Source organism: Hirundo rustica, chromosome 19 (assembly GCF_015227805.2).
Source record: "Hirundo rustica isolate bHirRus1 chromosome 19, bHirRus1.pri.v3, whole genome shotgun sequence".
Classification (NCBI taxonomy): Eukaryota; Metazoa; Chordata; class Aves; order Passeriformes; family Hirundinidae; genus Hirundo; species Hirundo rustica.
In genome coordinates, this window is record NC_053468.1 from 10,999,339 (window position 1) to 11,023,620 (window position 24,282).

The window sequence follows — 24,282 nt, forward strand, 5'->3', positions numbered from 1 at the left end:
TGTTATGCTGTTACTAAAGAAATCACAGGGCTGTGGGAATGCCTGGGAATGGCTGGATGCCCAGACCCCCTGGTGACAGCGAGGCACTGGATGCTGAGTGTCCCGCAGAACGCTCACGGCACCCTGCTGGAATCACCCCGGGGTGAAGGAGCTGCTTCAAAAGGAGTGCTGGAGATGGCACAGTGCAACCCGGGCTGACCTGGGATCGGCAGCTCCTAGGAGTGGGTGGCTGCTAGTGGCACCTTTTTGATGGTGGCCTGGGCAGCACAGCCTGTCCTTAGGGGTACCGTCACCCCCAGAGGGTTTGTAACATCTCCCCATGCCTTGGACATAATTTGTTGCCATTGGATTTTGACCACCCTGACTTACGCCATCTCCCAGGAGCTGCCCTGGCCTTACAGTGCTGTCCCCTGCTCTGTGCCTGCCCTGAATTGTCGTTGAACCAGGGACATGGCTTTCCTGGCCTGTGCTGTGGGCACTGCAGCTGAGCCATTTCCCGGAGTCCCCGCTGTCCTGTCATGTCCCATCCCCAGGGGCAGGCACCATGTGCCATGCACTGTGAGTTCCACAGTTCTCAGCAGTGGCACCAAAGCAGCAGTTACCCTGCGGGGAGAGGGTCCCTCCCTCAGGGACGACAAGCCCTGAGGTGTGCCCAGGTGTGCTCAGCTGCTCACGCAAGCCCTGCAGGCACACGGAGGCCTAGCAGCACCCGGCGGGTCTAGGCAGTCGTGAGGTCACGGATGATCCTGTGCCCAGGTGTATGTGTGCACACATGTGCTGGTGCCCCTGTGGGGCCTGGTTGGTGCTGTGCACGTGTATCTGTCTGAGTATATGTGCACGTGTATGTTAGTGTACATGTGTGCTTGTATGCATATGTGTGCTTGTGTGTTAGCGTGTTTGTGCTTCTCTACGTGCGCATGTGAGTGTACGTGTGTGCACACATGAACATACACACGGTACGGGCATGTGTGTTACTGTGCGTGGGCACATTAGTGTGTAGATACGTCTCTGTGTTATTGCATGTTAGCGTGTGCATGCGATGGACACGTGCTCATTAGTGCGTGCGAGAGCGCGCACGTGTGTACCCACACGTGTGTAAATGTACTGTTTATGCACGCGTGTAAACGTACTGTTTATGCACGCGTGTGTCCGTGTCTGTGACTACGTTTCCCCCGCCCGCGTGTCCCAGCGCACAGCTCCAGCGCTGCGCGCGGGTCCCGCTGCCCGTTCCCCGCGTGGGTCCCGCCCCCCGCCCCTCCCCGTCCCGTCCGGCCCCCTCCCGGACACGCCCGGCGGGGCGGGGCGGGAACGCTCGGCGGGCGCTGCCGGTGTCGGCGGGCGCGGGGCGGCGTGGGGCGCTCGGCGGGGCCGCCGCCGCATGGCGCGGGCCGGGGCCGGGGGCTGCCCCGGCGGGGCGCCTCCAGCACCGCGGCGATCGGCCCCGCGGCGGCGGGGGCAGCGTGACCGGGCGATGGCGGAGCTGTAGCGGCCGCGGGGCCGGTGCGGGCGGCGGGCGATGGCGGCGGCGCGGCTGCGGGTGGCCCTGTGGGTGCTGTGGCATTTCGGGGTGGGCGGTCGCGGGTTGGAGCTGGCGGGACTGGAGGGCCCGCGGGGGCGCGCGGCGCGATGCCAGCCCGTGGACATCCCGATGTGCCGGGGGATCGGGTACAACCTGACCCGCATGCCCAACCTGCTGGGGCACGAGAGCCAGCGTGAGGCCGCCCTGAAGCTGCACGAGTTCGCCCCGCTGGTGGAGTACGGCTGCCACGTTCACCTGCGCTTCTTCCTCTGCTCCCTCTACGCGCCCATGTGCACCGATCAGGTGAGCGCCAGTATCCCCGCCTGCCGCCCTATGTGTGAACAGGCCCGCCACAAGTGCGTCCCCATCATGGAACAGTTCAATTTCGGCTGGCCCGAGTCGCTTGACTGCGGCAGGTTGCCCACCAAGAACGACCCCAATGCCCTCTGCATGGAGGCCCCCGAAAACGCCTCGACTGTAGAGCCACACAAGGGGCAGGGGATGCTGCCCGTGGCCCCCCGGCCCTGGCCACCTGGCACTGCTACCGAGGGACGGGGACCCAACGGGCTGGGGGCCTGCAACAATCCTGAGAAGTTCCAGTACGTAGAGAAAAGTCTCTCGTGCGCACCCAGGTGCTCCCCCGGAGTGGACGTGTACTGGTCCCAGGAAGACAAGGACTTTGCCTTCATCTGGATGGCTGTCTGGTCCACCCTCTGCTTCGTCTCCACTGCCTTCACCGTCCTCACTTTTCTGCTCAACCCCCACCGCTTCCAGTATCCTGAAAGGCCCATCATTTTTCTCTCGATGTGCTACAATGTCTACTCTGTGGCCTTCATCATCCGCTCTGTGGCTGGGGCTGAGAACATTGCCTGCGACCGGGAGAACGGTGAGCTCTACATCATACAGGAGGGGCTGGAGAGTACAGGCTGCACCATTGTCTTCCTCATCCTCTACTATTTTGGCATGGCTAGCTCTCTCTGGTGGGTTGTCCTCACCCTCACCTGGTTCCTTGCTGCCGGGAAGAAGTGGGGACATGAGGCCATTGAGGCCCACAGCAGCTATTTCCACATGGCCGCCTGGGGCATCCCAGCCATGAAGACCATTGTCATCCTCACGATGCGGAAGGTGGCAGGGGATGAGCTCACGGGGCTGTGCTATGTGGGGAGCATGGATGTCAGTGCCCTGACTGGCTTTGTCCTTATCCCCCTCTCTTGCTACCTGGTCATCGGCACCTCCTTCATCCTCACTGGCTTCGTTGCCCTCTTCCACATCCGGAAGATCATGAAGACAGGTGGCACCAACACAGAGAAGCTAGAGAAGCTGATGGTGAAAATTGGGGTATTCTCCATCCTCTACACTGTCCCAGCCACCTGTGTCATTGTCTGCTACTTCTATGAGCGGCTGAACGTGGATTACTGGATGCTGCGGGCACTGGAGCATGGCTGCCTGCGCCTGCCTGGCCGCCGTGCCACCAACTGCTCCCTTGAGGCCTCAGTGCCTACTGTGGCTGTCTTCATGCTAAAGATTTTCATGTCACTGGTGGTGGGCATCACCAGCGGGGTGTGGGTTTGGAGCTCTAAAACGCTGCAGACCTGGCAGAGCCTGTGCAACAGGCGGCTGGGCATGAGGACGCGGGGCAAGCCCTGCAGTGGGGTCAGCTGTGGCGTGGGACACTGCCACTACAAAGCCCCCACAGTCATGCTGCACATGACCAAGACAGACCCATACCTGGATAACCCGACTCACGTCTAGAGAGGGGGGGCTGCCCCCCACGCCGGCAGAAGTGGCCTCACGGGTAAGGGGCAAGGGCAAGGGCTGTGTGGCAGCAGGAGGGACACTCCCAGGTTTAGGGGGCAAGGCTGCAGGACCCCTCAGCACCACTGACTGACAAGTAGATGCTTTTTCCTAGAGGTTGTTTTGTTGTTGCTGTTGCCAAATCCAGTGACTCTTCTAATGCTTTCTTTGGTGGATGGTGGGGATGGGGCAGGGAGAGGAAAAATCCATCCATGTTTATTTAATTCTGTAATTTATTTTAATTTTTTTTTTGATCATTAGCTGCAAGAAATGGAAAAACCAATAAATGGATGTGTTATTTGATCCAAGTCTGGTGCTATTTGCAGAGATTCCAGGGGATCAGGAGCTCCCCCATGGGATTCCACCCCAGTTTGGAGGCTTTCACATGGGACCAAGCCATGCCCAGGCCATGCCGGGGTGCCTCTGTCTCTGGCAGGAGCGTGGTACTAGTGGATGCCACCATCCATTTCCCTCCATGGTTTCCTTGGGGCTGGTTCTGGCTCCTGGTGAGGAGAAGGAAGAGAAGGAGGGAGGAGGGTTTTCCTGTGCTCTCGCGAGTCATCTTTTCCACTCTATGCTCTGAAGGTGATTTGTCGGTGCCATCGGTTGCCAGAGCCTTGGTGCCAGGCTGAGGGGCTTTGAGAGGGTAGGCCAGGGGCCAGGGAGATGGGCCAGGGGCATGGGGCCTTGGGGCAGAGAGGGCTCAGCTTTGATGTCCCCCGCAGAAGCCTGAGGTGCGGGTAATGGAAACTTCTGGGAAGCTTTATTTATCCCCCGCTCTGGTTACAATCCCAGCTCGCCTTTCCCATTGTCCGGAGGGAAATTCAAGCCTCAGCTGGTGCTGGTGGGGTTGGCGGGGGGAGCCGGAGCTGGTGGGCACAGGGCAGGCAGGAGGCTGGCTCTGCAGGGGCTTGGAAGGGGGGGAACTGCCCACCCTTCCTCGAGACATCCTGAGGTGCTAGCAGGGGCCAGCTCCTCTCTGCCAGGGTTTGGAGGGTCTGTTTTGCCTGGCTGTCCCCAGGCATGTGCCAGGGATTCCCAGTGGTAGGGAAGAGAAGTGGGCAAGGGCTGTGGCAGGGGCATAGGCAGCACAGCACCTGTGGCTGTCAGGACCTGTAGGGGCAACATAACTCTAGTGATGTCCATCATCTAATCAAGTGACTTGTCCTTCATCTAATCAGCCAGCCTGCTGGGCCCCAGAGGGGGTGGATCCTTGTCCAGGGAGCAACAATCCAGCAACAGACCATATCTCCAGCACTCAGCCTGGCACCCACTACTCACCCAACAGCCCTTGGCCCCCATTTAATGAAGCCCTTAAGGTTCAGGCTGTCAAACTGCGGCTGGAGGACAGGGGCAAGACTTCCCCCCATGGCTGGAGGGGGGGAAGGGTCTGGGGTCAGGGCCCCTCACCATCGAGCTGTGCCAGGGCTTTGTGCTGCCAGGATGCTGGGACTGATGTGGTGAAGCACCTTTAATCTACTCCCGGCTTTGTGCTGCAGGGATGCCAGGAAGGCAGGAGAAGTCGGGTCACAGAGCTGAGAAAAGCCTTTTCCTCCCGCAGGAGCTGGTGTGGTGGACAAGGTGTGAAGGAGCCCCCAGTACCCATATTGTGTTGCTGGGGGAACACCAAGGGGGTCTCACTGGATTTGGGTACCCCTAGCTGTGCTGTTGGGCATCCAGCTCCTTTTCAGGCTGGTGGTGATGATGGTGCTAGGGCAGGGACCCTACCTGGCCCCAGGACTGATGGGCTGCAGCCTCTGGAGCTCCCTTGGCTGCAACAGCAAAATTCATTTTGGGCAAAGAAAAGAGCCATGACCTGGTGCAGGAGAGTCAATATTGGCTGTGTGACAGGCTCCAAAGTCCAGCTGGGAAGCTGGGCATAGCTCTGGGTGGGGGCTGCCTGGGAAGAGGGCACAGGGCAGCCTGTTCTCCCTGTGTTCTGTCCCGGGTGCTACACCCAGAGCCAGCTCGGTTCAGCTTGTGTGACCGGCACACAGCCCGGTGCTGGTGCCTGGTTGGCGGCACCCCTGGGGACAGGCTGCCCTTGAGCACCCAGCGCTTGCCAAGGAGCGGCTGCCTCTGGAGTGCTCACCCAGATAAACTCGTCCCAACGGCCCCTGCTATCGGCCTGAGAGGGGCCGCAGGCGCCCACCACTGCCCACTATCGGTCCCGGCAGCCCAGCTGGCTCCACTGGAGGCTGCCAGTCCTGAGAGCTAGGTGTGGCAGGGACACAGCTCTACAGAGCCTTTTGCAAAGCGGAGCTGTCACATGGAAAGACTGGCCCAGGGACACCGGTGGCTCCTAGTCACAGCTTCTTGCAACCCCGTGCTGTGGGACTCAGCTTCCCCCTGTACACCCCCACCCAAGCTCATCCCTACATCCCATCTCCATCCTCCTCAGAGCAGCGCTAGGGGCACCAAACACCTGCCCCCAATAAACCCCTGCCAAGGGACAAATAGGGTTCAGCACTGCCCAGGCCCCATAGGGCAGCACTGAGCTTGGGATGGCTGTGGAGACTGGGGTGGGATGTCTGCGGGAGAGGGAGATGGGGCTGCCAGCTGGGTGGGAATGGAGCCAGGACACCCTGAGGTCCTGGTCCAGCTCAGCATGTAGTGGAGACTTGTCACTCCTGGCACTTGCTGAGCCATGGAGTTTATCCACCCTCCCATGGATGGACACTCCATCTGGGTTCGAGTATCAAAAGAAAAGCCACTGTGCTCTGTGAATTTGCTAAAAAACCCCATTACCCAGAATATTAATTCTTGATTAAGAATTAAGCCAAGAGGAAACCTGGGGGGGCAAAGTTGGGTCTCATTTTCCCAAGGCCATGCTGGAATTCCAGCAATCAAGCATAGGAGCCCCCGGGGTTTGTTGCAGGCGAGTGCAGCAGGGCTGGTAACGGTGGTAGCAGGAGCCCAGCTGCCTGCCAAACCCCCACACTGCCCTGCCAGGTGTGAGGACAGCTATTTATAGCACTCCACAGGACACTGAAGCCATAGAGGGGCTGCTATAAAAAGCAAGTCTCCAAAAAGGTCTTGGAGCAGATGCTGCTGTGCGATCTCCACACTGAGGCCTGGAAAAGTCCCAGCTGGAGTCACTCAGATTCTCCCAGGTCCTGCTGCATGGCCAGCAAGCCAAACCACCTCCTGTGGAAAGGGGATAAGGCTTCTCCAGGGAAAACCACATCTGCCCATTGCCTAGAGCCTTCAAGTCCTCAAACACAAGATTTCCCTGCCCAGCAGTATTGGGCCTGGCTGGAACACTCCCCACTCAGATCTGTAATGAGGAGCAAGATGACAACACCCAGGAACCCTCATCCTCCCAGCAGAAATAAGCAAAGCTTTGGCCAAACCCTTTGTCTCATAGCTGTCATGAGCACCAGCGTGTGTGACTGCTCCAGCCACGCTGCCCTTGGAGCTCCAACTGTTCCTGCTGGGCTGCTGATCAGGATGGAGGCTTGGGACACAGCAGCAATAATCCTTACTGCAAGCATGGCTTGGGCTGCAAAACACACCCCAAACATGAGGGAAGAGACTTTGGGGGCAGCCAGGCCACGATGGGGCTGAAGAGCAGAGACATCGCAGCTCCCCATCACCCTGTGCAGTCCCTCCAGGGGTACCCAGTGCCATCCTGAATAAAACAGGAGGACAAGTGTCACACTTGCACCCTGGCAGGGGACAAGGAACAAGGACTGCTCCCCACTCCACAGGCAGGCAGAGTACAGCCCCATTCCTTGTCCCTGGGAAGGGTGACAACACACCAGCAGTCCCAGAAGCTGATCTGATCCTGACTCGCCGTTCCTTTACTCCACAGCTCCATTTGCGCTCCATTAATGTCCAGTGGTGGCTCTGGGAAGGCAGAAGAGAGCCATCTCAGACAATCTCACACCAACACAGGGACCTACAAAGAACTCATATAAGCCACATCTACAAACACAAGTACATAATGTTTATTCTTAAACTTCCAATTCATTACAAGTACAGCCCTTTGCAGAAATGCCCTCCCCCCAAATGACATTGATTTTTAGAAAACGTGCAGTTTCAAAGGTTCCACCGTGTAGGACCTGCAGGAAATGTTCTCTAGGAAACGGGACAAAACAGCCTCTGAAGGGATGTGCGAGATACAAATGTCAGTGCTATTTTATGGGGCAGGGAGTGAGGCTGAGGAGAGGGAAGGGGCTGGAAACTTGCCTCATCTGCAGTCACTGACAATCCAGAACTGAAAACAAGTACCTGTTTTAAAAAAAACCCAAACCTAAAATGTTGACAAAACTAGGCTGCAATTTGTAATTGATGATTCTTTTCTTCTCAAATCTCAGGAGCTACAACTGCTGCTTCTGCTTTTCTGTTACAAAACCAGCACTGAAGAGCCCCATGGCCCATTTATTCCAAATCAAACAATTCTGCGATAAGAAGTTCAAGCCCTGATTGTATAATCCAAACCTGTCATGATGGAGAGGAAGAGAGAATGAGAAAACAAACTCTTTTCTTAGGGAAGAGTCAGCATCTGGGGCAGCAGGAGCTGGTGCTGGGCCATGGCACAGGAACAAGAGTGTTACTACAAAATATTGTGAGTGTGGCTGAGAGGGGCTGGGATCCCCCTCTCCCCCCTCAAAGTCCCCTAATGTAACTCCTGCTACTGGTAGGAAAATGGGTTTTAAAGAGGGGGACAATATAAAGAAACACGATTTTATATAAACTGTACATATGCCAAAGCAAGACAAGGTATCTTACAGGTGTTCTTTGTACAAGATCACAGCTAGAAACAAGCCACTTTCAACTAAAAAATAATTAAAAAAGTTACACAGCACGTTTCTGCTGCTCCCCTGGCCTTGGAGCTCTCCTTGGGCTGTGCAGACACGCACACTTTCCTGATTGCTGCTGGCACTTGGGGCATCCAAAGGGCTGCATGACCGCATGCAAGTCCAGGTGAGCAGGAAGCCTCCTCTTGGCATGTACAGGTGGGGAGCTGAGCTCAGAGCCCTCCCTGGACTGAGACCTCCAGGGATTGCTCCCCAAGGAGAGGGGAAACCAGGAGCAGCTCGGAGAAGTGGTGTTGGGATGCTGGTGAAAGCCGGACCACGGTACACCCAAGTGCTTGTCCATCCCACAGAGCCCAGAACACGGGCTCAGAATTAACACCATATAAATACATACATACAAGCCCGAGTAGCCCATTGGCCTGATGGCACCCAGCCCTTCTGTGGAGCAACACGATCCCCCCCCTGCACCAGCTTGAGGCTGGTGTGCTCACATGACTGGCAGCAGACAGTCCCACCACGCTTTGGCTGCCTACAGAGGCAAGGAAGCGATTCGTTCCAGGAAACCAACAGTGCCTGAGCTGGAGCAGGCTGGTGTTCCTCAGCCCAGACAAGCTTGGTCTGGCCCTCCCCCTTGCCCTCCCACCTTCCCCTCCTGACAGGACAGACTCATGAAGAGCTTTGTGGATTTTGGAGGAAGCATTAAAGTCATCGCCACTCAATGGATGACCATATACTTGAGGAAATTGCAGAAAAATTAAAACTAGGATGGGCCTAAGGGAAGGCTGGATTAATAGAGAAGTGCCCACTGCTTCCCATCTCCCTCCACACAACCCATCCGACTGCCTGGCAGCACCAGAAGGCCTGCTCCAGTTCTGGCTCTCCCCCTACTCTCCCCATCCCTCATTTCTTCCTCTTCCGCCCCTGGGAATGTTCAAGGGGCTCTGACTCACTGTCCTCTTCCTGCTCCTCTAGTCCCTGGCACTTGGCAGAGAGCTTCTTGCGTTTCCTGCGTGCATACGTGTGGCCTGGCAGGTGTTTGTGCACCATGTCAATCAAACACTGCTCTGTCTTCTCCAGGCAGGACAATACGTGACTCCCGTTCTGGTTGTAGCGCTCGGCATTGGAGAACACCTGCTTCATGTCAGAGAGGAACTCCTGCACAGAGCGGTAATTGCCACAAGAACACTTGCTCTGCATAGTCTGGAAGTCCATGGGGTTGCTGATAACCTCAAAGTAGTCTTCAGCTTCCTCTGTGGTCACTGGCTCCCTGCCAAAGGAAGGACCACAGGGATAGGAAGGGAATGCTGACCCTGGCACCACTGCAGAGGAGTGGGGTCCCGCCACCACTTCGCCCCTGTGGCACCCCTGACCTGCAGCCCCACAGTGATGCAACAAGCCCAAGCAATACCTTGACAGTGTTACACATACATCAGCCCTATGGCAGGGGAATGGGAGCATGGGAGCACAGGGAGCTGGTTGAGGTATGGGGAAGATCCCTACCCTTCCTCAGTCACAGCATCTCAGTGCTCCAAAAATCCTGGGAGCAGCAGAGAACACCTACCTCCTTCATCAGCCCCCTTGCCTGCTACCTCAGAAGGGCACCACATCTTCAGTCCAGCAGAAGACTGAGAACATGGTGGTTTCTTCTGGAGCAGCTTCCTCCCAGGTATGACTTGCTTTTGGAGCCCTAAGTCTCCCAGGTAGATCTGACAGGACTGTACCACAGCCAGCCCAGAGCCCCACGCTGCCTGCAGCCAGTCCTGCCCACAGAGGAGGAGGAGGCCATTTGCCCTCACCTGAAGGGCCAGCTGAAGCGGTACTTGATCAGCTTGCTGAGGATTTCCTCACACTTCTGCAGCTCGAGGTTCTGGCGACGCGCTGTCCTTTTTGTCTGAAGGACCTGCCCACACAAAGGGTGTTGGTAAAAGGAGGGAACTGCTACAGGCTTTGGGGTTCAGCAAACAGCCTTGAGGCCAAAGGAGCTAGTTCTTAGCAGAGCCAGGACATTTCTTCCCTCTGAACATGGTGAGGGGCTGGCAGTGGCTCCCCAGAGGAGCTGTGGCTACCCCATCCCTGGGAGTGCTCAAGGACAGGCTGGACAGGGCTTGGAGCAACCTGGTCTTGTAGAAAGTATCCCTGCCCATGGCAAAGGGGTTGGAATGAGATGCATTTAGGGCTCCTTCCAAGCCAGGCCATTCTGTGATTACGACATGCAGCAGCCACTTGGGTTCAGACAGCAGCCCCATTTAAGAGCTTAGTGGGAACAGCCCACAAAATTGCCCAGCTCTCTTCTGGTGGCAGGTGGCTTTTTCAAAATAAGTTCAAAGACAGTATGGCCACAACAAGCAGCCAAAAAATAAATGCTGGCAAATGGAGAGTGTGAATTCCCTCTCCCTGCCTTCTCTTGAGCTTGTGGCGAGCAGCACCCAAGGCAGACTGAGAAGCACTTGTGCTGCTGTTCTTCCCTGGCAGAGTTGACTGTGCCGTTTCAAATCCCAGGGAGCAGCTGGTGCCCCAAGCGCTGCTGTCCCCATGCAGGCTCAGCACAAGGTCAGCCATGTGCCTAGGGACCCAGCACGGGTCACACCCAGCATGGGGACATCCCCTCAACTCCCAGAGCACAGCTCATGGGACATCACTGCTGAAGAAACACTGAGTGACAGGAAGGCTCTACAGCAGAGGGCACTCACTATTCTGACCCAGCTCCGGTCTCTTCCCAGGACAAATGATAAATCCTGGCAGTCTTCTTCTTTGAGCCAGTGTGCTGTTCCAGTAAGATTTTCCCCACTGGAATATTCCTCTGTGCTGGCTGTGGCTGCCTATGCTGGGCTTGCTCGCCCTCCAGTGCGTAACACTGGCCAGTCCCTCAGACCTAGCCTGAGCAGCAGTGAGCCCACAGACCATGAGCAAGGAGAGTGACAGGATACAGCAGCAGCACTAGTGCTGGTCATGGGACAGATGGCAGGTCTGCAGGGCATTGTGATGAGGGAATGGAGCATCCTCACATATCCCCCATGGTGTGCAGCTCCCCCTTGACCCAGCAGGCACAGACTGCTCTGTGCAGGAGCCTATGGTTTTATTCTTTAAATATCAAGTGAAACCTAAACCAGCCAAATTATGTTCTGGAAGTCGGGGAGTGACCATATGACAACAACTGTCAGAAAATGGCCAAGGCTGGGGAGAAAGGGCCCAGCATTGCCGGCATTCCCTGGCCATACAGGACCCACTCAGTTTCCCCACCTCTCTGCAGAGACATATGGATACTATTTAAAACCCTTTAACAAGCTTCAGGCCGTCTGCTGCTCAAGGGGACAATGTGTGAAAGCGGCTGGGGAGGGATGCCTGGCATATCTGTACTCTGTCTGCAGCAGGCCCTTAAGGGTATGTCTCCTCTGTTAACTCAGCCCAGCCTGGACTTCCACGAGGCTTCAGTGTATTTCTCTGCAAAGGGATGGGAGGAAGCGTGCCACCTGTTTGGTTTATAACTCACGACGTGAGCAGTCTCCAGGGAGCAATTTGGCTCTTACCAGCTCATCAATGTCTGCACCGTTGACAGGTGCTGTGCGCTGCCGGGGTCCCCGTGCAGGGTGTAGCGTCTGCTTCTTCCTCTGGTGCCTTCCCGGCCCCGAGGAGTACATGGAGCCCTGCTTGCCCCGCACTGCCTTCCTGGGCCTCACTGAAACAGATAAGCCATGAGCTTAGAGGTCTAGGTGCATCTGGAAGCAGATGCCACCAGCCCTTTGCATCCCACACCAGGCTGAGCCTCACTCAAGCAGGTAAGCCCAGGGACCACTCAGCCTCATGTCAGCTGTACTCTCACACCTTCTCCAGAGGGGATCTGTGGGTCATCACCTCCTGCCCGAAGAGGCCACGGCTAGCAACAGCCTGCTGCTAATACAGGTTACTCACACACAGCAGATTCCTCAAGCTCCAAGGGAGACCTGGGAACTCCTGGATCATGCACTGCAGGTCACAGCAAACCCCTCTGTCTGCAGCACCAAGAGACCCCAACACACCAAGTCTTGAGGGAGAGACAGGGAAGCAATGCAAGGACACACAGTTGTCTCAAACAGCACTACAACATACCCTCTGAAAGCACAGGGAGCAGAAACCTGGAGTTTCCTCAGTTTCCTGCAGCCCCTTTGCTCCTCACAGTTTTGGGGATGGGTGCTTTTCCAAGAGGCTGACACAGTGGGATAAGCCAGCTGGAAAGCCCCCCTTGAGAAGGGAACTGTGTGCAGGGGGAGTATCAAATTACTGCAGCTGGGAGCTGCTCCACGTGCTACAAGTGGGAAACAATGGGACTTTATTCCCCAAGAAGAAAATCTGCCTTTCCATAGGATGTACTGTGGGGCTGCCACATTACATCCTATGGAAAGGCACTTGCCTGCGTGAGTCTCCCTCTCAGAGCTCCAACTGGTGGCAATGCAAGCATGCTGACGCACTCCCTTGTCTTAAGTTTCTCCCATGACCCTCTGTACAAGGAGAATGTGTTTGCCTTCCTATGTCAAACCCCTTCCACCTGATCCCAAGTCCTTGAGCAAGCTGTATCCAGCACACTGGATACTTCAGCTGCAGCCTCTGATCCAGCCATGTCCCATAAATCATCATGCTGGGCTCCCCGTGCTGGGCGTGCAGCAGGGCCATGGGACGTCCGTCTGCCGTCACTCCGCTTGTGTGTCAAGTGTGCAGCACGTGCTAAATGTCTGACAATCCAACGTTCTAGGTTAGATCCCTCAGGATAAACGCCATGAGGATCAATGTGACTTCTCTATTAAAACAAAAGTTTTCCACAGTGACCTTTCCATGTTAATGCTGTCTAAAGTCAGGGGTTGCATTTAGCACTTTATTTTTAGTGACTGTAACCCTCTTTTGCTATTGTTTGGAGAGCTTGGCTCAGCTTCTGCCTTGGCCATGCAACACAGGCTGAACACATTTCAAGCGTGGACATGGATACACTGCAGGACAACAATCAGTGTGCACAGATGTGGTATCAGTGAGCATCCCTGAAACCAGAATAAAGAAGGGAATCAAGGCTCAAGCCTGGATAGAAACCCTCAAAAGAGCATGGGATAATCCTCTGAGTCCCAGTCTCTGGATTCCATCTGCTCTGTTTAAGACAACCTGCAGTTAGTGTTATGTAAGTCAAGGACAGTTTGACAGAAAGCAAATGCTGGCAGTGTGCCACTCCCAGTTTGAGCTTTTCAGTGCAGCAAGTTGCCCAACTGAGACTGAATCAAACTCCCCTAAAACCAAAGTGGAAACACATACTAAATATGTTTAGGTGAAGAAGCAGATATTGAGGAGTCTAGAAAACAGTCTTTTATTCCCCCCAGCTGCCCAGGAATGCTCCAGTTATGCATCCCAAGTGGTCTCTGTACACAATCAAAGGGTGCTGGTGGTCCAGGCCACACTGCATCTGGAGCACTGTGCCTTCCCACTGGAATAAAGAGAGGAAGGGCTAGTCCTCCTATTTCAAAATGCCTCCTTGCCAAATCACTAGAAGTCCTGCACTCAAGGAGCTATGAACTGGTGGGTAAAAAGAAAAGAAAGGAGAGAGGGCTGTGGTAAGAGCTCCCAGAAACATTTAAACGGCTTCCAGCATACAACAAATCCTGCAGGCGCAGAGACTGCCAACCCCAGGAACTGCTGGTGCCACCACTGCTCTGCTGAATGCCCACCCCCCCTCCGCCACTCTGTACTGACCCCTCCCAGCCCTCAGAACAGTGTCATCAGTGTCCCCAGGGAGTGACTGGGCAGCGAGCAGTTTCAATTTTTGCTAGTTCTGACCCATCACAAATGGCCAAGTGTTTACTCCAGCTCCCCAAGTAACCACAGCACAGCCAAAGCCTTCCTCAGTGACAGCTCCCGGGCTTATAGCTGCTCTGCATAAGGAAAAGCACAAGTCCCAATGAGTATCAGTATTTCAGATACTGAAGGCGGGAGGGTTACTATTTTCTGTTATTTCTATACACAATCAAAGCCTTACATTTTAGTCCAGCAACTTCATAGTCTTCTTCCTCCTCCTCTTCCTCCTCAGCATCTGGTTCATCAGAAGCTTCCTCACCTTCTTCATCTTCATCTTCAACAGAATCCTCTGCATAGTTCCTAGAATAAGGCAGGTATATGTATTTGTGGTAGAAGAGCCTGGGCATCAGTGACCTCGGGGACCTTGGTATTATTTGGGCAGTACAATAAACACCAGGCTCAGCCCAAAGCAGTTTGCTGTATTCCAGAGTATCAAGTTATAGCTACAGCTCCAAGGCCACTTCCCCAGCTAAACATCTGCGATGAAAATTCCCAACAGCTGAATCTGGGCATTTTTTGGTGTTCTAGGCACCATGACCACTGGGCAGGGGATTTTAAGACTGTGATTGCTGTGTAATTACTCCTCCCTGAGAGAATGATTTGCTATTTGCCCAGGTCTGCAGGCCCGGCCTAAAGAGTTTCAACAGGAGCGTTTGTTCCCTGCTGGAATATTTTCCCTATACTAAAGGAAACAGATTGGTTTCCTTATATTATGGCAAACAGATTGGTGAACAAAATGTCAGGCTCCTCACATGCTGAAGTCAGAAGCCACACAGACTCCCTGCCCAGCATACTCTGGCTTCTCACTTGTGTCTGTTCAATCATTCACAGAACCACAGCAGAACACCTCTCACTAGACCAGGTTGCTCCAAGCTCCATCACTTCCAGCGATGGGGCAGTCACAGCTTCTTTGGGCAATCCATGACAGGGCTTCATCACCTTCACAGGAAAGAATCTCTTCCCAATCAATATCAAATTTAACCCCGCCTTCTGTCAAGGAAGAATGTCAAGGAACCCATTCCCCCTTGTAAACAGTCCCTCTCCATCTTTTTTGTGGGCTGCCTTCAGGTACTAGAAGGCTGCAATTAGGTCACCCCAAAGTCTTCTCTTTTCCAGGCTGAACAATCACAATTCTCTCAGCCTTCCCTCATTGCAGAGGTGCTCCATCCCTCATATCAACTAGGTGGCCTCCTCCAGACTTGCTCCAACAGGTTGATGTCCTTCCTGTGCTGGGGACCCCTGAGCTACAGGCAGCATTGCAGGTGGGGTCTCATTCAGACCATTAAAAACCAGCATGCACAGGCATAAGGGGACACAGGCAAAGCTGCTGTGGGAGTCTAAATCCCTGGGAGAAAGAGGATCTTAAGCAATAAAAGGAACAAAACTTCCAAAGCACAGAGGGTAAAAGATCTGCCAGGCTGACATTCTTTTCCTATCTCAGCCAGGAAGACAAGAGCAGAAAGCAGAATAACAGGACAGGTGTTCCCTAGATAACAGGACAGGTGTTCTCTGATGGCTCTGGGCCAGGAGCTGAGCAGCTTATAGGTGACTCTGCCACATCAAAGTAACTATGAACTCAGGCCACAACAGCTGCCTTTAAGCCCTGTCATTTCTGTACAAGCCTGAGGAACTCTTAAATGGTGTCCAGGGAGTAAGTAATACTATTAAGGCCATACACCGCCTGCATGGTACTGGCTGGCACACCTCTATTGTGCTGCTGCTCTGTCAGGGACGATCTGCTGGCTGCTTCTGCATCAGGTGCCACTTGACAGCCTCACCTCACTGACAAATGGAGAGATGCAGCACAGTCACCACCAGCAAAGGACACTGTAGAATGCTTAAGTTCCAGCCTGCAACTCAAAAAACCAATCCAGCCCCCTGCAGTCCAGAGGCAACTACACATTATCTGCCACACCTCCTCAAATCAAAATCCCTTTGTCACATTATAAGGTGTTTGGGTCTTGTTAAGATTATCAGGCACAGAAAACCATTAGAATGGCATTTTGTAGCCTGACTTGTCATAGCAGAGTAGGAATTGAGCTGCAGCCTGGAGTAATGTCTGCTTTAGCTTACAAGAACACTCCAGTGTTCTTGTAACCCACAGAATTGCAGCCACTAACTACACGAAGAAACAACCCAATCAGCTGCTCAAAGGAAACAACAATCCTTAGCGCAGGTAATTTTGGTGGTTGTTTTGCATGTTTTCATTTCAAAACCCAAGTTTTTTATTAAAACGCATGAACTTGTAATGTATCAGTACAACACAGGTGTGCTAAACTTACATCCTGAAAAAACTGCTTTTCTTCTGTTCCAGTGCGGCTTTAACTGGGTGATGTCAAACCTTTTAAAGGGGCTTCGCTCTAGGCTCATTTGGGTCTTGTGAAAAGTGGCCTGGGACTATGGTGTGACAAGGCTATGGGCACGAAGGTCACTCACCTGCCTCGTGAGCTGCGCCGGGCTGTCGAAGGCTGGCATGCTGGGCACTGCCATTCCCCGTCTGGGATCTCATAGAGTGCTGGCCGCAGGCAGAACAGGTGGAAGGCCTTGTTACACTCATCACACAGGATCAGTTTGTCATCCTCACCTAGGAAAGTGCACCTCACTTGTAACAAGGCACTCAACCCAAGAGGCAGAAGGTGCTGCACTGCTGGAGGGCAGGACTAAGCAAGAGAAAGATGCAGAGTCTCCTCTGAAGGCAGGGACCCTTTCTCTGATGACCTTCCTTGGGGATTCTTCTTTCTGTTCCACCACTATATTTATGAACAGCAGCATTTAAAAACAAACAAAACCAATGCAAAGTCCCTCACCCTGCAAAGATTTCACTGGAGGCAGAGACAGAAACCTGCCACAAGGGTTCCACCCAGACAAACACAGGGAAAGACAAGTTTGCTGCAAACAGGGCCCCAGAGCTGTGAACTAAAAATTGAGCTATTCTTGTTCTATGCTCAGTCTGGTTAACCTACATGGTATTTTCTTTCTACTTGGGATAAAGGCTACACTGGAAATCAGTATGCAGCAGGACTAGTCTCTCTCTGTGCTTCCCACTGATGAAGGGAAACAGGGAAAGCTTGCTTTCTTGAGCCAGCTTTCTTTCACTGAAGTGGAAAAGTGCAGAGGGCTTGCCAGCTTGTCTTTCTCTAACCTCTCAGTTCTTAATTTCTGTGAAACTATTGTGTTAGTCTCAGGTGAGACCCCCTTACTTTTGCCTAAAAACTCCTCTCAACAGCAGGTAGGATAGTTTTGGTACTGGTATGGAATACCCCTGAGGTTCTGCAGTGGACGCAGATTTTGCACCAGTTCAGCCCTTATTTCTCTGAAGGGATGGATGGCAAAGCCTTGTGGTAAACAAAAGCTGCCCAGCAGTTCCCCGAGCCCTGCCTGCCCTCATTTCCCACTACAGTTTCAGCAAATATACAAGTGGTAAAGCAGAATGTACCACCAGGCTCTTTCCTCCAGGCACCCAGCCAACTGGAGAGGTTATGACAGAACAAATACTAGCACCCCATCTCTGCTGACACCCCTTCTACTTCACCCTCCACCTGGAAGACTCTAGAATGAAGACCCCTCATTCTACAGTGCACAAAGAGAAAGCATGCCCTTGGCACCTGTTTGGTGACCTCCCCAGCTCACTGAGCAGTTCTGCTTCCACTTAAGCCTCAGAGCAGCAACATCCCGCCTTGCTTTCCCCATAACAATCTTCCCAAGCCCTCCTTGCTTGGTCCTTTTCTAAAATACAGGATTAACTGACAAAGCTCAGAGACCCAAAGACCATTCCAAAAATGAAACTAGGGAATGGACAGTTGAACAAGTGTTCCCAGAAGAATTTGTACATGACTTTTGTCCAAGTACCTAAATATCCAGGGGACAGCAGCCCTGCAATACTGTTTACTGGTTACGTAAGAATGGTTTACTGGAGTCAAGGTCAAATGTTTCTGAGAGATCAATGCTTACTGTAAATCCTGACAATTCAGAACTTAAATTACAGCCACAGTCAGAGTGACAGACTACAAGGACACATTGCCTAAGCAGAGCAGAGAAGTGACAGCACCCAGCTGTTGCACAGACAGTAATTCCATGGGGCAGGAACGCATACCTTTCTTACGACACACTTTGCATCTGGCATTCTCTGCTGACATATCCCACTTGATACAGGCATCCAGCATCCCCAGCAGTACATGCATACGGGAGAAGGTCTGGGCCTCACGGATTGCTGTCTTCCACTTCTCCATGGCTGAAGCAACCTGTAGACAGACCTAACAGCTTACAACGATGTGCAGACACACAGCTCCTTTCAGTCTAAAGATGTTTTTGTATCCCTTAGCTGGGACCCCTCATAACCAAAGCTTAAGTCTGATATTTCTTTCCTTCTGTGTCACCTACACAGTCCTGGTTATGGTTTATCCACATCCAGTCTCCCTGGATCAGAGAGTTTGTTCATAACAGTCAACTGTTTTGCATTTCACGGTCAGGATGAATCAACCTGTGCGAACTCCACTAAATTCTTGCTCTAAAGGCCTAACCCAAATAATCAGTAGGCTAAGAAAATAAAGGCAAAAATCTAGCACTTTAAAATGTGGGATGAAAGTTGTGGAACAGCTGGCAATCACAGTGGAAGCCTGTGCTGCCCTCCAGTGGGTACCACATAGGCACCTTGACCTCAGCACCACCCTTGTGGTCCCCAAGCTGCTCAGGTGGCAGAGGGAACCCGGTACCACCAACTACAGTTACACTGCACAGGCATTTGGACCCTCAAATATGAAACCAGCTGCTTCCCTGAGACAGGATGGCATCAGTTTATCTGAAATCCCAGAAACTCGGAATGAGGATGACAGCATCAAAGATGAACTTTGCACCAGGGCAGCTGCCAAGGTCTGCATGGAGCAAGGCCAATGGGAAACCATACATCCAGCTCAGGAAGTTTGAAAATATAATTTTGATAAATCAGAAATGCAGCAGGACAGAAGTTATGCAGAGCCATGTCCCTCTCCAATGGTAATCCTGTGCTCTACAACAATGAAGCACTGGCCCAGACACGACAGGGACATAATAGGCCTCAAGCTAAATTTCTTCTCCCCAGGAGAATGAAAAATACAAACAGTGAAGTGTCAGATGGGAAAATCTAAACTCTGCAGCTGACAGCAATTTGGGAGCCAAACAAAACCTGGGAGTTTTGCAGAGTTGCACATTCTTCTCTGACTGAATTTGAGGAAGCACAGCATATATTAGACGCTCAGAAAACACACAAATTGTTCTGAAATGCCAACATCCCTACTGCCGTTGCTGGTGTGGATCCTGGAGAACCACTGGAGACAAACAGAAAGCTGCTCAGCCCACTGGGGAGGTTACCCAGCTCTGCTCTTTTTCTTTGCAGGACATTGTTAACGTGCTTCACATACTGTGTAATTGATTTTCCAAGGAACTGTTCCATGGGTTTTGCTGTTAACATACTGGGTAACTGCTGGGCCAAGATAAATCTGCAAAAGCTGTTGGCAAGTTTTTGCTGAGATATTTCTCCCCAGGTCTATGGAATTTAACAGATTTCTAGCCTTGCTTCCCAAGCATCAGGAGATGGGCATTTGAACAGTATCAGTACCAAGGGAGTTCCATCTGACAACAAGGCGAAATGGGAGACTGGAAGAAGTTACTTAAATCCTCTCCTGACTGGACAGGAGGAACCTAGCACAGAAAACAAAACAAAAAGCAACCCCCAAAATAAAAGTAGATGTCCTCAGTCACATATCAACTTCAGAGTGACAGAAAATACCTTATTTGGTAAAGACAAGCCTCTGGATACAAAGGCTCTCACCTGACATCCTGAGCTGAAACCCCTTGGAACAGCTAAAACTGGAATTGCTTGGTTGTGAAGCCGCTCTTTGAGGGATAGTCTGCAGGGGCAGACTGACTCTCCCTGTGCACAGACTACTGAACATGGGTCACAGGGATGGTAACCCACCCATGTTCTTCACTCTGCTCATGCTGTTGTGATGCAATGTCACGCTGCGAAGAGGTCACACATTCCCTCTCCTGTTCTGAGGCAGTCCAGCCTGCTACTGCCACTGGAAATGGGAATGTTTGCATCAACAGAGGCACCAGCCTGATTTTCCGGAGCATCCACAAGCCAGGTCTCACTGCAATCCTCTGCCACTCAGCAGTGTGAGCTCCACTAATGCAGCTGAGCCAGCAGGAACCCTTAGTACAGACAATTATGTCAGCAAACGGGTGCCTGTTAAGCCGTAACTTGTTTCTCACAGGGAAAATGAGACATACTCATACCATAGGGCTGCAATTCTTCCTCTATAGTCTGGAAGAACACTGAGTATGTTTTTCCAGGGTGGCTACGCTGTATGTTACCTGCTATGTACTCTCAGTGCAGTTCTGGCCCAAAAGGCTTGTAATTCTTGGCCTAGGCAGGAGATTTTCCTTCAGAACAGTCTGCCTGGCAGTCAGGGATTTTCATCAGACAACTGCATCTAAGAACTAGGATGCTCTTTCAAGGTCATCTGTAAAAGTTTTCTGCTTTGGTAAAAAGAAAGCTTATTCCAAATAAACTGAGGTTAAAAAAAAAAAATTGCCAAACCAAACAAACCAACGAACAACCCCCAAAAAGTTGAACATTGCTTGTCCTACCACAAAGGTCTAGAAAAGTCTGAATGAGACAGTAAGCACCACACTGCATAAATAAATGCTCCAGAGAGATTGGCATGACACTAAAACCAGTGCTTGGGGGAGGGAAGACCTGCACAAGCACACATTAGGACTGTGCTGTAGTAAATCTGATGCTACCCTGAGTGTGCCCTACAGGTACAGCCCTCACAGTTACAGCTCTAAGGCAGACAGGAGTAAGACACAATATGGTGCCACTGTAGAAACAGGAAATGTGCTGATCCAAGCCCTTTCTGCCTCAGACCTCACCGATTTTTACAGCACTCCATTCTGCTGTGAGCTTTCAGGATACGGCATCCTCCCATTACCCTTGCACTTAGGAGGGAAGATTCAGAATTAGCAAACTTTAAGTATTTCAGGACAACTGAGGAATGTGAAAATTTCTAGTGTCTATCCAAATTATTCTGCTAACACAGCAATGGCACAGCTTAGCAAAGACCTGATGTTCAAACAAGGGTTCAGGAGCTGTAAAAAAAACCACCACAGATCCACACCAAAAAAACCTACCCTCAGCATCAGTCAGAGATTCCTAGAAGGGACTTTAAAGATCATCTTGCTCCAATCCCCTGCCATAGGCAAGGACACCTACCACTATATTAGGTTGCTCCTAAGCCCCATCCAACCTGGCCTGGAACAGGGATGGGACACTTCCAGGGATGGGACAGCCACAGCTTCTCTGGACAACCTCTACCAGGGCCTCACCACTCTTAAAGGGAAGAATTTCTTCCCAATATCCACTCTAACCCCACTCTTCATTAGCGTGAAGTCATTCCCCCTTGTTCTGTCACTACATGCTCTTGTCAATTAGTCTCTCTCCACCTTTCTTGCCTGCTCCCTTCAGGTAAACACAGGTGAAGAGATATTATTTCTTTTCTTAAGCTGGGACTTTCAAGTACTTCTGCTGATCCAATTCTGATATTGTTGCCTCTGCTGAAGTCAGTGATCAGTCAGGGCAGAGCTGAGGGCAGTGGGGCAACTCTTAGTCATGGGGCATTAATTTCAACTTAGTTTACAGAAACTACCCCTGAACACAAGTACCCCTGTTAAGGTGAAACACTGGTGCAGCACAAGTGCCTGCAGTACCCTTCCCAACCCTCTGCAGTTCATCTCCATCCCTTTTAATAGGAGGTATACATATTTAGACCCAAAACACCACTTTTCTCCTGGAGGCACGTGCAGCTTGTTTGCCCAGACATCTCCCCAAGTGCCTCCACACATCCAACAACTTCTAACTCCCTTTGCCTAATTTGGTATTTACCTAAATCTCACTCCCTTAGCAGTGACCAGAACCTCAACATGTCTCTCCTCTTTGTGGACCAAAGCACCATCAGTCCTCTCTGATAGAGACAACTCCTATTAAGTTCTGTAAAAATGCTCCATAACGTACTTTTATTTAAGCAAAACTGTATGGAAGAACTTAACCCATTTCCTATTCACAGTGAGAAAATTAAGTAACTCCTCACTATTATTTTTATTTTCCCCATACAATTAGTCCTTAAAATAAACAGGGAACACCTGGCCTCATAAACACCAAATACACTCAACTACAAATCTGAAATGGAAGTTGCTCAAGATCTAGTACCCCACAAAATATACTGCTACTGCTCGTAAGAGTTCTATTGCAAGACCAAAACAGAGCCCTGAGGTAAACAATACCTTAGCTTCTTCTGCCATTTTCTTATCTTCATCTATCTCTTCAGCCTTGGCAATGTAATCCTCTCCTTGGTGTTTCCTTCTTTTCTGCTTAGGGGCCATAAAACCTTGCAGAAACTTTTTAACAACACCAGCCTGGAGCGCAATCACACACTCTCCAAAATCCTTTAGGCTCTCCAGCGAGTACACCTGTTGGGAAGAGCATACGACCCCTTAACAGCTGGATATTACTCTCTCTGCTGCTTGAAGTGGTTCTGCAAATGGACACCTGTAGTACCTAATGCAGTGTGGTTACCTGCCACACCTGGTTATGGAAACCAGCACATTGCTGCTGTCTCAACAAGACACACTGGCTTTAATATGGAAGATAAAAATCAGCTATGGAGTTCTGCTCCATAAAGAAGCCTGTCGTAAGAATATGGAAACAGGACAATTGAACAGGACACTCAGCTCCAATATTATGACCCACCTACACTTCAAGCCATCAGCTGTGTAATCTTGAAACAATTGTATGAAGGACAAATAAGAAAACTGATCTCCTGCTCCTCTTGTCTGAGGAGACCAAAAGACTGAACACCTTCCACAGAAAATTTCATCTCACACTTGTCTTGTTCAGTATTTTGTCTATTCACTCACTTTTGCTTCATATTCTGGTGTCACATCAACATATCCCAAGCCTCCCTTCTGCAGCCGCGTTGCCACCTCAATCAGATCACTCCGGAGGTAGTTCAGCAGTTCCTGGTTGCCATCACAAGATTTGAGGCCCAAGTTCTGTTTCCGAGCCAAATGGATGGAATGTGTGATGTCCTGATACCTAGAAAAATCAAACCCAACCTTTGAGTATAGGCAGAGCACTGCCCTGGGAGGTGGCCAGGCTCTGGGACAATGGTCTCCACTGAGAGCTATGAGCTCTACCAGGGCAGACCATTCCTTGAAAGACACATGTAAGCACGTGGCAGTTCTGGCTCAGAGCAACCAGCACTGCCTTTGCTCCTGGTTTCAAGGAGCAATTTAAAGACTGTCCGAACTTCCTCACTGTTCAGAGTGTTCTTTAACAAGACTCTACCTGAGAAAACCAGCATTTACTCAACCTGAATATTCTCCCCTCTTCAGCACAGGAAAATCAAAGCCCAGCCTGGGATGCTGTCCCAGGAACAGCAAGGCTTGCTGTGCCAAGGACTTGCTCTGACTTGGAGAAGGCACACATAGGAAAACAAAGAGCAGGCTCACCTTTTCTCCAAGCGCTCCTTGAGCTGGCTCTCCCTTACTCCTTGGGGGTGTAGGCAATCCAGCAATTCATCCAAATCCTTCTGACTGTCACAGAGAAACCTGAAAGATAGAAAAATGTACCTAGATCACCTAGGGTATCTCTGTGACAATACAATTTCTTCTAAGTAGTTCCCAAGGATCAGTAGGTAGAGGGTTAAGTGGTAACCTATATCCTGACCCCATGGAGCAAGGTGAAACACTTCCAGAAATGCTGGTAGAAGAATTCTGACTCAGGCTGGCTTAGTTTCAAGGTTCCTAAATGCAGACAATTGCAGGGTAAGAAAAACAGAATCAAAATAAACACAAAACTGGTTTATAGATATATTTTCCTAATAAAGTTTATCAAAACATTGGCATTTGAATTAAGCTGTTTACCCCAGGGATTCCATTCACTACTCTGCAGTTTGTTTAAATGATCTGAATGTCATGTTACATGTACTAGAAAAGACTAACACACTTGCACTGACAGCATGGCGATTTAATCATATTTTCTTTCATTAACCAGAAGTCCCCAGATTAAAAAAGGGATGTCATAGACGATCCCACAACTGCTGCTGCTGGAGCTGTGTGCCTGTGCAGCCTCTGTCCCTGCAATTGCGCAAGTCCTCCTAAGTTTGCCCAAACCTGAAAGCTCAAGTGCAGAGTCTGAAAACCACACTGATCAGCTGAAACTTTTGTGCTCAGGAATCTTTGAGGACAGAGATGGCCATCAGCAGTTAGTCCAATCTAAAAGAGGAATACTTTGCTACAGAGTTCTCTAAATCAGATATTCCTTCTGCAGTTCCAGAGTACAATCATGTTTGCATGCTGCGT

The 24,282-nt window shown here is 51.5% G+C and overlaps 2 protein-coding genes across 2 annotated transcripts in view; one reads left to right on the plus strand and one right to left on the minus strand.

Annotated features, from left to right (window-relative positions):
• Positions 1-1,501: 1,501 nt before the first annotated feature.
• Positions 1,502-3,616, plus strand: FZD9 (frizzled class receptor 9). Its single transcript, XM_040082860.2, has one exon. It carries the CDS (start codon positions 1,517-1,519, stop codon positions 3,269-3,271), a length of 1,755 nt encoding a protein of 584 aa, XP_039938794.1. The 5' UTR covers positions 1,502-1,516; the 3' UTR covers positions 3,272-3,616.
• A 3,627-nt stretch (positions 3,617-7,243) lies between these two features.
• Positions 7,244-24,282, minus strand: part of BAZ1B (bromodomain adjacent to zinc finger domain 1B) — a 43,863-nt gene continuing 26,824 nt past the window's right edge. Inside the window, exons 11-19 of the mRNA XM_040082858.2 lie at positions 23,431-23,529; positions 22,837-23,014; positions 22,204-22,389; positions 17,978-18,125; positions 16,321-16,468; positions 14,066-14,184; positions 11,604-11,752; positions 9,873-9,976; positions 7,244-9,343 (exon numbers count right to left, since the gene is read on the minus strand). Of these exons, the coding sequence (XP_039938792.1) occupies positions 8,977-9,343; positions 9,873-9,976; positions 11,604-11,752; positions 14,066-14,184; positions 16,321-16,468; positions 17,978-18,125; positions 22,204-22,389; positions 22,837-23,014; positions 23,431-23,529 (1,498 nt within the window). The 3' untranslated portion in view covers positions 7,244-8,976. The remainder of the gene's footprint in view (positions 9,344-9,872; positions 9,977-11,603; positions 11,753-14,065; positions 14,185-16,320; positions 16,469-17,977; positions 18,126-22,203; positions 22,390-22,836; positions 23,015-23,430; positions 23,530-24,282) is intronic.

Coding starts and splice junctions, on each gene's coding strand:
- FZD9 (XM_040082860.2), top strand. CDS start 1,517: ATGGCGGCGGCGCGGCTGCGGGTGGCCCTGTGGGTGCTGTGGCATTTC.